General features: G+C 42.9%; 1 protein-coding gene across 2 annotated transcripts in view; it reads right to left on the bottom strand.

Moving 5' to 3' along the window:
- LOC132826766 (copine-8) overlaps nt 1–12,389 on the bottom strand; it is a 359,716-nt gene that overhangs the window by 23,250 nt on the left and 324,077 nt on the right. For both annotated transcript variants that reach the window (XM_060842950.1, XM_060842949.1), the window contains exons 16-17: nt 10,185–10,312; nt 6,273–6,375 (exon numbers count right to left, since the gene is read on the bottom strand). In XM_060842950.1, the coding sequence (XP_060698933.1) occupies nt 6,273–6,375; nt 10,185–10,312 (231 nt within the window). The remainder of the gene's footprint in view (nt 1–6,272; nt 6,376–10,184; nt 10,313–12,389) is intronic.

Here is a 12,389-nt window from a genome sequence, read left to right as displayed (position 1 = left end):
AGTTGTTACTGCTCACTGCTGCCTCACAGTGCTAGGGACATGGGGGTGATTATCTGTGAGGAGTTTGCACATTTTCCTTATCCTTTGGTTTCCTTCCACTGTCCAAAGATGTGCAGGTTTGGTGAATTGACCATATTAAATGTGGGGTCACAGGTATCAGTAATGAGTCTGGGTCTGGGTGAGATGTTCTTCAGAGGGTCAGTGTGGGTTCAATGGGCTGAATAGCCTCTTTCTATATTGTAAGGATTCTACAAATTAAATGCTCATCACGTATTTACATGGACCCCAGGATTTAGGACCCTGAGTTTTGAAACCCTGGGAACAGATTCCACCCACACCAGAGGCTAAAGTGAAAGGGATCTTCTTCCACCCAAAGGAGGCAAGTGTCTCAGCTGTTTGATAGAGCGGTAACCTGTTTAAAACACCCAACCGCCCTCAATCCCAGAATTTCTCCTGGGATCAGGGATGCTTAGCTGAGGTGGACTGATTGCCCATCTGGCTGCCTCCGAGAATTCCAGATTCAATTTTGCAGCTTATCCCTTGTGGATGAAAATTGAACATTAAGTTGAAGAAATCTCTCCAGATCATATACTCAAAAGGTATTTTTAAAAATAACACTAGAAACTTAACAGAGCACAAGTAAAAAAAAATGCTTGTACATTGTATGAATATATAAATGGTACATCCAGACTTTTATAAAATTTGTAAACTTTTTCATTTTCTAATATGGTTTAACCAAAAAATTTAAAGCAGTGTTCACATTTACGTGACTAATGTGAATGAAATCTGAAATGCTTTTGTTTTCTTTACATCAAGATTAAAAATCACAGAATTGTTCCAGGTCAGTCCTTCCTGCCTGCCCTAGCACTGTTACCTATTGCCAATCTCCTGCCTTTTCCCTATTTCCATGCCCACTAAGATTATTATGCTGTGAAAAAGAATTCTTCCTATCACAAGCATTTAACATTAAGACTCTGCATGTTTAGGTCAGGTGTAGCACAAGCAGATTTAAGTTTCCTCTACTGTCTGTTATGCAGCAACAATCTGCTGAAGCCTTAGAAAGAACACATGACCAACACAACGGTGCTCGATCCAACTTGCACACCCGTCCAGTGAATCCCCTGGATACAATGCAGGCATTTTGGCATCGAACAAGTGGAGCCTGTACCCATGGCAAAGAGCTGGCTGTGATTTGAATTTAAATGGATGCAAGTTATTAATGTATTGCTTTTTCAAGGGCAGTTTTAATTGTTCTGCCATATCTTCACACGCACACACACACACACCTAGCAGGAGGCCCTTACTAAAATAGTGCCTCAGCATTGGGGGATAACAAAGCAAGAAGAATACTGACCTCATTTTGAGGCCATTACTGTCTAGTTAATATCTGCCACAAGAAGTTAGAATCAATCCAACAGAATGAGAAGTGACAGGTCAGCGCCTCACCCATTGCACTACCCAGTACTCCAGTTCCATTGATTCAAAGTCAGCATTACTGACTGCAAATTAATTAACAAATTACCTTAAATTATTAACAAAATGTCATGCTATGTACAAAATGCTAAAAATAAGTTTGTAGATAGATGCTTCTGACATAGCTAAGAATTTGAGTTCAAAACCATGGAGACCAGCATTGAACTATAAAGCCAGTCTCATGAATTATTTAAGTTTCCCTGTCTTGCCAGAAGCACATAACATCTGTTAGTATTAGGAAATGATCTGGAATTGGCAGCTGCCTGCAGCAAAGCAACAAGAAAAAAAAACACATCCAGCAAATGTCAAGTCTGCCAAGCACGCCTCACTGCTAAACCTTCCAGGCTTCGAAACCAGCATCCAATCACAATTTTCAGCAGAGTTGCAAAATAGCAACTACATACATTATACAGTACTTAATACAGATTAAGTAAATATAATTCAATCAACTAACAATGGCAATGCTGTTAATACTTCATAGTTCAAAACACTACAACCCTCCTATTTTTCCTCTTTCCCAAAATATGTTAGCATCATGAGAGAGTCATCTTTTCCAGTGTGTTTTTGCTTCAACCAACTTATTTTGTTCTATTTTGACTCTATATTTTCTCCCCTTGTCCTGTAATTTCCCATTTATAATCCATGACTGTTCTGACATACTTGGACATGTCAACAATTTTCAGTTTCCTGACCCCTAACTAGCTCCTCTTCACTTATATATCCAAAGTCACTACACCTTCAAACGCGCACCAGCACAGTCAGAGGTTGTCTTCTTCTTCAATTTAAAGAGGCCTGGACAGTTCCCATTCAGCACCAGTCCCTTCCTCCTCCTGGCTGAACTTGCTTACTGTTCAAAACATTTCTCCTTTGACCTGTTCCACCTCCACCAAATGAAAGGAGGTGCTACCGGCACCCTCATGAGTCCAAGTTACAGCTGTCTTTTTAACAATCGTTCTGGTGGGATTTCCCTCTTCTATCCTGAGCTGGAAAACTTCTACCAATGCTGCTTCGCATTTCTACCCTTTTCTCAGCTACGTATAGTCCATTTCTGACAATTCTTTTCCTTTCCTCAATTGTACTGACCCTGTTTCTGGAGATAAGCTGCTCACTACTAATGTTTATTATAAATCCACTGATTCCCACAATGGCCTCAACTACATTACTTTTAGCCTATCGCCTGGAAGGACTCCATCCCAATCCTTCCGATTTCTCCATTCCTATTGCATTTATTCTGAAGATGTAACCTTCCACATCTATGCTTTTCTGATATTTTCCCTTACCCTTGACAGACATTTCAAAACAATCCCCAGCCCACCCCTTCACCACCACCACTATGGCTGTGGTTAACAAGGTCCTCAAATGCATCTGACCTACTTCCTGCATTTCTGCTCTTATCCTTTCCCCTCTCTCCAAGAATGGTATAAGGGTTCCTATTGTCCTCACTTGCCACCCCACCAATGTCCACATTCAAAGGATCATCCTCCACTATTTCTGTCACTTCCAGTGTGATGCCACCATCAAACACATCAACCTTTACTCCTGCCTGTTATGTCCCACCTATTTATTTCATTCTATCAATTTTATTAGAAGAACAATCAGTTCAATTTACTTGCTGACTGGGAGAATAATTGAGTCTAATTGGCTGATTACCCTGCTTGAAAGCATCACAATCATTAGACACATGGAAATTGCCTTGATTTAGTGTCAGATTCACACTGACATTGGAAATCATGAAATCTATGTGGCAGAGATTATTAAATCTTTGTGGGCAGCTTTCTTTGTGACATGTGCATTCACTGCTTGCAAAAAACTGGGCCATAGCTTTTCCACATTAACTTAGAATCATTCATTTCTAACTGGTACAAGAATGCATATGAGAATTTTCTTGATGGCACAATGCTGAAGAAAGTAGATATTAGATTGGCATAATCAATACTGATAATGCAGCTCTATGCCTTCTTCAACAATTCCAAAAAGCTTGATCATGTCTTCCCTCAAATTACAAACAAAACAAGATACACAGAGGAGCAGAGGCTCTAAGCAAAATTACTAAGAAATGGCCATGACACAGATTTCCTTTTACTCTCTCTGGAATCACCAATACAGGGACACAGCCCTTTTCAACATTCCAGGAGTAAATTAGCCACAACCAAGGACAAATAATTCCTTTATACAATCGGTTTCCTAGGATTTAACAAAAGATTCTTAGTTTTAAATGTGTATTTATATGCATAATATCTCAGATTGTTTTTGGATGTTTAAAGAAGTGCTTGTGGGATACAGACCTACTTAGTGTTCACCTCCCAATTTTCATTGGGAAAATCATGGCTAACGGTGGCTCAATGGTTAGCACTGCTGCCTCAAAAGCACCAGGGACCTGGGTTCAATCCCCACCTCGGGTAACTGTCTGTATGGAGTTTGGACATTCTCCCAGTGTCTGCGTGGTTTTCCTCCAACAATCCAAAGATGTGTAGGTTAGATGAATTGGCCATGCTAAATTGCCTGGAGTGTTATGTGCATTAGTCAAGGATAAATGTAGGGGAATGGGTCTGGGTGGGTTGCTCTTCGGAGGTTTGGTGTGGACTTGTTGGGCCGAAGGGCCTGTTCCCACACTGTAGGGAATCTAATCGCATCAAACTACCTTCTTAATGCAATTGAATGTCTTGCTCAGGCATTGCAGAGGATAATTAATGGAGAGTAAAAAGTGAGTTCTGCAGATGCTGGAGATCAGAGCTGAAAATGTGTTGCTGGTTAAAGCGCAGCAGGTCAGGCAGCATCCAAGGAACAGGAAATTTGACGTTTCGGGCACAAGCCCTTCATCAGGAATGAGGAAAGTGTGTCCAGCAGGCTAAGATAAAAGGTAGGGAGGAGGGACTTGGGGGGAAGGGCGATGGAGATGTGATAGGTGGAAGGAGGTCAAGGTGAGGGTGATAGGCTGGAGTGGGGTGAGGGCGGAGAGGTCAGGAAGAAAATTGCAGGTTAGGAGGGCGGTGCTGAGTTCGAGGGAATCGACTGAGACAAGGTGTGGGGAGGGGAAATGAGGAAACTGGAGAAATCTGAGTTCATCCCTTGTGGTTGGAGGGTTCCCAGGCGGAAGATGAAGCGCTCTCCCTCCAACCGTCGTGTTGTTATGTTCTGGCGATGGATGAGTCCAAGGACCTGCATGTCCTTGGTGGAGTGGGAGGGAGAGTTAAAGTGTTGAGCCACGGGGTGGTTGGGTTGGTTGGTCCGGGCGTCCCAGAGGTGTTACCTGAAGCGTTCCGCATGTAGGCGGCCCGTCTCTCCAATATAGAGGAGGTCACATCGGGTGCAGCAGATGCAATAGATGATGTGTGTGGAGGTGCAGGTGAATTTGTGGCGGATATGGAAGGATCCCTTGGGGCCTTGGAGGGAAGTGAGTGTGGAGGTGTGGGCGCAAGTTTTGCATTTCCTGCGGTTGCAGGGGAAGGTGCCGGGAGTGGAGGTTGGGTTGGTGGGGGGTGTGGACCTGACGAGGGAGTCACGAAGGGAGTGGTCTTTGCGGAACGCTGATAGAGATGGGGAGGGAAATATATCCCTGGTGGTGGGGTCCGTTTGGAGGTGGCTGAAATGACGGCGGATGATACGCTGTATACGGAGGTTGGTGGGGTGGTAGGTGAGAACCAATGGGGTTCTGTCCTGGTGGCGGTTGGAGGGGCGGGGCTCAAGGGCAGAGGAGCAGGAAGTGGAGGAGATGCGGTGGAGGGCATCGTCGATCATGCCTGGGGGGAATCTGCGGTCTTTGAAGAAGGAGGCCATCTGGGCTGTACAGTATTGGAACTGGTCCTCCTGGGAGCAGATGCGGCGGAGACGAAGGAATTGGGAATATGGGATGGCGTTTTTACAGGGGCCAGGGTGGGAGGAGGTGTAGTCCAGGTAGTTGTGGGAGTCAGTCGGTTTATAGTAGATGTCTGTGTTGATTCGGTCGCCCGAGATAGAAATGGAAAGGTCTAGGAAGGGGAGGGAGGAGTCTGAGACAGTCCAGATGAATTTGAGGTTGGGATGGAAGGTGTTGGTAAAGTTGATGAACTGTTCAACCTCCTCGTGGGAGCACGAGGCAGCGCCGATACAGTCATCGATGTAGCGGAGGAAAAGGTGGGGGGTGGTGCCAGTGTAGTTGCAGAAGATGGACTGGTGCTTTTGAGGCAGCAGTGCTAACCATTGAGCCACCGTTTGCCATGATTTTCCCAATGAAAATTGGGAGGTGAACACTAATTAATGGCGAACAAAGTTTCTGAGGACCGGGAGCCACTGACAGGTCAAACTGGGTAGAGATGGCAGATCTCTTTCCTTGTAAAATATATTTGTGAACCAGCCAGGTTTTATAACAATTTAGTCCTTTTGTGATCATTGTCAAACCTTATTGTTTATCCCAAAGTCACATGAATTAAACTTTTGAGGAATTGAACACATGACCTCTGCATTTGTTCATTCATGTGTGTTCTGCTCAAGGGCAGGCTCACTGTGTGACGATATACCCTGACCAGTTTCTTTCCAGTGGTAATTTGCCATTGCTTTCTACCTTCAAGGGCAGGGAAAGGAAGCAGATCCCCTCAGTTGCAATGGTAATTAAACCTGCACTGTCAGCATTATTCTGAACCACATGCTAGCTGCTGAATGAACTCTGCCAAATGGCACCTCGATTCTACCTCTGGATTAGTAACATACCCCTGTTAAATCAGGTCTTTTATTTGCCCTTCCACACTTCATGGCTTCACACAAAGTAATGCAGCTTTACTCCAAAATAATTAACGAACAACTTTTAAATGCCAGAAACTTACATTGACAATGGATTCTTTTGTCTGTGCCATGTCTGAGATGACTCCATCAGTTAAAATAAGAAGGATAAAATATTGCGAACCATCCTTTACAGAGGCGGCATACCTGCAAAAAGGATACAAAGAATATGTTCAACTCTGAAAAGATACAAAAGCCCAGGCACTACTTCCTATCTGGCCCATTTTTAAAAAACTGGAAAGCAGCAGAAGAACACATTAGGACTCTGACACTAACAGCACAAATAGTAATTTTATGAATTTTGATGCTTTGTTCATTAGTCTAAGCTCAAGCATGCAACTAAATATTATCCAGAAAACTCAAACTGCAGTCCAGATCTAGTGTATAACAGCTTCCATCAAAAAATGCATTCTCGTACAGAATCATTTAAAGTACATTACCATTTCCATTTTGACAAAACTAGGAATGTGGTATGGACTAAGTTAATTAAAATCAATAGAAAATTCATCATGTGGTATTAGTTAGCTGACTGCAGTCATTCCCCTGAATTGCACTATGGAAAGACACGGTTTTCAGTGTGCTCTGAAAACAAGGGATTATGTTTTAGCAACAATTGATGTATTGTTTGAAAGTTCAAACATAGATCTGAGGAAACACTGTAGATTTCTCATATCACTTCTGTCTGCATGCCACCTTTGGTGGAACAAGAAAGGTGTCAGGAGGAATCTGCAATGTTAATTGACTTGTTCGTGACACAGTTCTCCCAACTTTGGCACCAGTCCTCCAATGTTCATTTGTTGGACCAACTAGACTGGGTATGCCTTTGTTATGTGGACAATGGTTAAAGTCAATGCCAAATGATTCATCTGTTTCCATTCTTCTTATTGTCTGCAGTGTTTTGAGACAACTGAATGGCTTGCCTGGCCCCTTCAGAGGCTATACAAAACAAAACAAAGAAGCAGAGACAAAAATTGCTGGAGAATTTCAGCAGGTCTGGCAGAACATGTGGAGAGAAAGCAGATTCAACATTTCGGGTCCAGTGACCTTCCTTCAGAACTGATTGTGGCTGGGAAAAAGATGGTATTAATGCTGAAGATGGGGTGAAGGGATGGGATTAGGAGGAAACAATAGGTGGAGATGGAGCCCAGAAAGAGAGAGGACAGTAGTTGGACAAAAAAGGAGTGGGTAAAAGTCAGCTTCTCCATTTTCATAGAATCATTACAGTATGGAAGCAGACCATTTAGCCCATTGTATCCACATTGACCCTCTGAACAGCATCCCACCCAGAATCACCCCATCCCTGTAACCCTACATTTCCTATGTCTAAGCCACCTAGCCTGCACATTCCTGGACACTATGGGCAATTGAACACGGTCAATCCATCTAACCTGAACATCTTTGGACCGTGGAGCACACGGATGAAAGTCATACAGACACGGGGAGAACATGAAAACTCCACACAGACGATCGCCTGAGGGTGGAATCAAACCCAGGTCCCTGCGCTGTGAGGCAGCAGTGCCCAGCCACTGAGCCACCGTGCCACCTTTCCTCCCTCCTCATTACCCTTCCCGGTGAACCTACACCACTCAAAGTCTACTGTATTCACTGCTCACAAAATGCTCTCCTCTCCATTAGGGAGATGAAATGCATACTGGGAAACTGTTTAGCAGAACACCTACATTCTGTTGGCAAAAAAAGCCCCAAGCTTCCTACACTTTAACACACCACCTTGTTTCCTAACCAACATCTGTCTCAAGCTTGCCACAGTGCTCCAGCAAAGCTCAGTGGAAGCTGGAAGAATAGCATCTCATTCTCTGCTTGGGAATCCTGCAGCCTTTAGGGCTTAATATTGAGTTCAATAATTTGAGGGCCAGAGCACCTTCTATGTCTTTACCCCAACACCCACACACCGGACCTTGTCATCACATGGGCTGCTACTGCACACAACCCATTGTCGGTCACTAAAGGCCCCCAATAGCAGCTATTGAATCCCCAGGCTGACCATTACAACCAGGAAGTTGGAAGAACGCAGCAAGCCAGGATTAATCCTGAAGAAGGGTTAATACCCAAACGTTAACTTCTCCACTTCTTCATGTTGCTTGGCTTGCTGTGTCCTTCCAGCTGTCAGTTTGTCTACATTGGATTTCAGCATCTGCAGTTTTTTTTGTCACTGATCATTGCCCATTTCATTGTCTGCTGTTCTCTCTCTCTCTGGGCTCCAACCCCACCTATCGTTAACTCTTCTTCCCTCACCCCCATCCAAATTCATTCAGCAAATATTACAATCTTTTCATAGCTACAATCAATCAGTTATGGAGAAAAGTCAATGGACCCTAAATATTAACTCTGCTTTCTCTCCATAGATGCTGCCAGACCTGCTGAGCTTTTCCAGCAATTTTATCCCTACAGAAGGCTGTTAAGAGGCAACCCCACAGAAACTATATGGAGGCAAGAACGAACGAGTACGGCAGTGTACCAGCTGGATTTTTACAACAGATCCTTTTTGATTAAAAGCTGAATACCCCAAACTCATTCCCACCATTGTGGAATTTAAACTTATGTTTCCTGGGTGATTATTCTAGGCTCCTGAATTATTAGTCTGATAGCAGAAACACTGCAATGGTACACCCTGAATTATTGGTGAATATCTGACTGCCTTCAAATTCTTTATTCACTGGAGTAATGTGACAGTTGTTGTTTGTATTATTTTCCTGTGGAATTGTAACTTTCACAGTATACAACAATCAAATTTCAACCAAAAAGGGCTGAATCTTCACAGGTAACATCCGGGAGGTATGAATAACAGAAAAAAAAATCTGAAATATTAATGTCACATTTTCAGCCTTTTACACAGATTACATTGTTAAATATAAAATTGGAAGCAAAATGAGTTTTGTAAGAGTTTTTTTTCTGTAGCTGAGTAGAACTGGCATTTGGACAAGTGACACCAATTGGAAAGCTTTGGCACTAAACTTGGACACGAGCAGTTACAGTTTGTCAAGTCAAACAATCCCATGTCCTCAGTACACAGTGGTGAGTAGAACCTTTCTGCTAATGTCTACACCACAGATTCTGCAGAAATTAAAGTCTATCTTGGACAGCAAAAGGGAGAAAATGCATTCTTTATATGATCAGTTCTGATGTAACTCGACAGCTCCTCTCTCATGCAATCTCACATTATAAGAAAGTCGCACAAAAGCCACACCAATTAAACTAATGGGACTGGGATCACAGTTTAGCCAATACAGGTAAGGAAAGTTTGCATTCCACGAATAATGGCCTAAATTTTTCAATCGCGTTAAAGCCAATTCGCGGTGCAGAAACACGCATTAGAGCAAAACTGACTAATCATATTAGCAACATGAGAGGAGTAAGATACATATTGCAACACAAAACCAAAATTAAAGAATTATCATCGCACTAAATCACCTTTCTCGGACATTGCTGGTAAACCAGGTGGGTGAACCAGGTCATTTGTGGATGACATCCAATTTAAATGTCCATAACTCTAGGATTTTTATTATTATCCAACAACTGTAAGCCTCCAGGGCAAAGCCATTTTCACCTCATTACCTGAGTTTAAGCTGATTTCTCTGGGATTCTCTCTGTAGTGGAACATGCCTCAGTAACGTGCAGCATTGCTTATGTTTCTCGACATCTCATGATCAAGATTGTCAGCTGTCTACATGGTATTGCAGACTCAAAGCATTCCATAGGCAGTCAATCAACCATCAAAATGGAAGCACAAGTGGCATCTCATCGATCTACTGCAAATTCTCCACTCCCACCACCATCCCCTCAGAGTCTTGTGTCACAAGTAATGAGGAAGAGATAAGATGTGTGATACACATAACCTATTGAATGCCCTCAAACTGTGAAGCAAAAGTCATTATGCAGTTCACTGATTCGAATGGTTGACATGGGCTACCGTCTGTTTCTAACAGTGGCTGAAGTACCTTGCTACATGATTAATTACAGGGGCAAAGTTGGTCGGTCCATAGAGTTGCACAGACTTTAGACTCCGGTAGTAAGCTTCCATAACCCCATCAATTCCTTGGCAATATGGATTATGAGGATTTCCATTCTGCAAAGAAAAGATGGAAAATTCAAATATATTATAGCCTACAAATTACTATAAGAGCTTACAATGTCATTTTACACTTCCAGGAATAAAAATTAAAAATTACGAAGGAAACTCGAGGAGTGCATTGGGGCAAGATGCGATTCTCACAGGAGATTAACATTTAGGCATGTAAACGTGAGGATGTGTGTCTGAAATCCACCTCAATTTATAATAGGATTTATTTACTCATAGTGGGAGTGGGGGAGGGAGCGAAGGGGTGGAGTTCAGTCAGTGTACCACCTTTGCCCTGACATCAAGATGCAACTCTGGGGTCAGGGAACAAAGATTTCCAGTGATGCAGTCAAAACTCCCAGAAGGGAGCCTGATTAGCAATGTTAGACCTCATGGAATACAGGGAGACTAGCCATTTTGATACAGAACTGGCTCAAAGGTAGAAGACAGAGGATGGTGGAGAAGGGTTGTTTTTCAGACTGTGACCAGTGGAGTGCCACAAGGATTGGTGCTGAGCCCTCTACTTTTTGTCATTTACATAAATGATTTCGATGTGAGCATAAGAGGGACAGTTAGTAAGCTTGCAGATAACACCAAAATTGGAGGTGTAGTGGACAGCGAAGAGGGTTACCTCAGATTACAATAGGATCTTGACCAGATGGGTCAATGGGCTGAGAAGTGGCAGATGGAGTTTAATTCAGATAAATGCAAGGTGCTGCATTTTGGGAAAGCAAATCTTAGCAGGATTTATACACTTAATGGTAAGGTCCGAGGGAGTGTTGCTGAATAAAGAGACCTTGGAGTGCAGGTTCATCGCTCATTGAAAGTGGAGTCGCAGGTCGATAGGATAGTGAAGGAGGCGTTTGGTATGCTTTCTTCTATTGGTCAGAGTATTGAGTACAAGAGTTGGGAGATCATGTTGGGACTGTACAGGACATTGGTGAGACCACTGTTGGAATATTGCATGCAATTCTGGTCTCCTTCCTATTGGAAAGATGTTGGGAAACTTGAAAGGGTTCAGAAAAGATTTACAAGGATGTTGCCAGGGTTGGAGGATTTGAGCTATAGGGAGAGGCTGAGCAGGCTGGGGCTGTTTTCCCTGGAACGTCAGAGGCTGAGGGGTGACCTTACAGAGGTCTACAAAATTATGAAGAGCATGGATAGGGTAAACAGGCACAGTCTTTTCACTGGGGTGGGGGAGTCCAGAACTAGAAGGCATAAGTTTAAGGTGAGAGGGGAAAGATATAAAAGAGACCTAAGGGGCAACTTTTTCACACAGAGGGTGGTACAAGTATGGAATGAGCTGCTAGAGGAAATGGTGGAGGCTGGTACAATAGCAACATTTAAGAGGCATGTGGATGGGTATATTAATAGGAAGGGTTTGGAGGGATATGGGCCGGTTGCTGGTAGGTGGGACTAGATTGGGTTTGGCTACTTGGTTGCCGTGGATGGGTTGGACCAATGGGTCTGTTTCCATGCTGCACATCTCTATGACTCTATGACTTTATAGGACTTTAAAGAATTGATGTAAATCCTGCTGTCACCTTTTGAGGGGACCTTAAAAATCTACAAAGGAAGATGATCTCTCCTGGAAGAATTAATTACTTTGCTTATTTCAGTATATTTCCTCTATTCAGAGATTTTTTTCTTCTCTGATATTCAACCCAGTATTGGCAGTTTTAGCCATTGCTTTGCTTTGGAAGGCCAGCTCAGAGCAGTCACTATGCACTCTTGTAGGCATCTGTCGCAAGGCCCAACTATGTCATGGTTAACACTCCAATAATTTAGGATAGAGACATTATCCTCTCCCATCAGCAGAGTTACATCCTGCAAATTCTGTGTTTGAATGTTTGGTATTATCTGCCAGAGGGTATGGTACTTTAGTTATTTTTTCTGCAACAGACTGATATTTATATTTTAATAACCTCTGACATGTTCTTGCTACATAAGGTAAACGTCCTAGCTAATACATTAAAGAATTTTGACTTGAATGCTCCAGGCATAAGGGTATAAATGGGGCTTTATCTGTACTAATTTTGAACTTTAAGTCCCAGCCAATATAAAGACTTACATGTACTTTTTCTTC

The sequence above is a fragment of the Hemiscyllium ocellatum genome, chromosome 23 (genome assembly GCF_020745735.1).
Source record: "Hemiscyllium ocellatum isolate sHemOce1 chromosome 23, sHemOce1.pat.X.cur, whole genome shotgun sequence".
NCBI lineage: Eukaryota > Metazoa > Chordata > Chondrichthyes > Orectolobiformes > Hemiscylliidae > Hemiscyllium > Hemiscyllium ocellatum.
The sequence above is the reverse complement of the archived record's forward strand: the minus strand, read 5'-3'. Positions and strand labels throughout refer to the sequence as shown.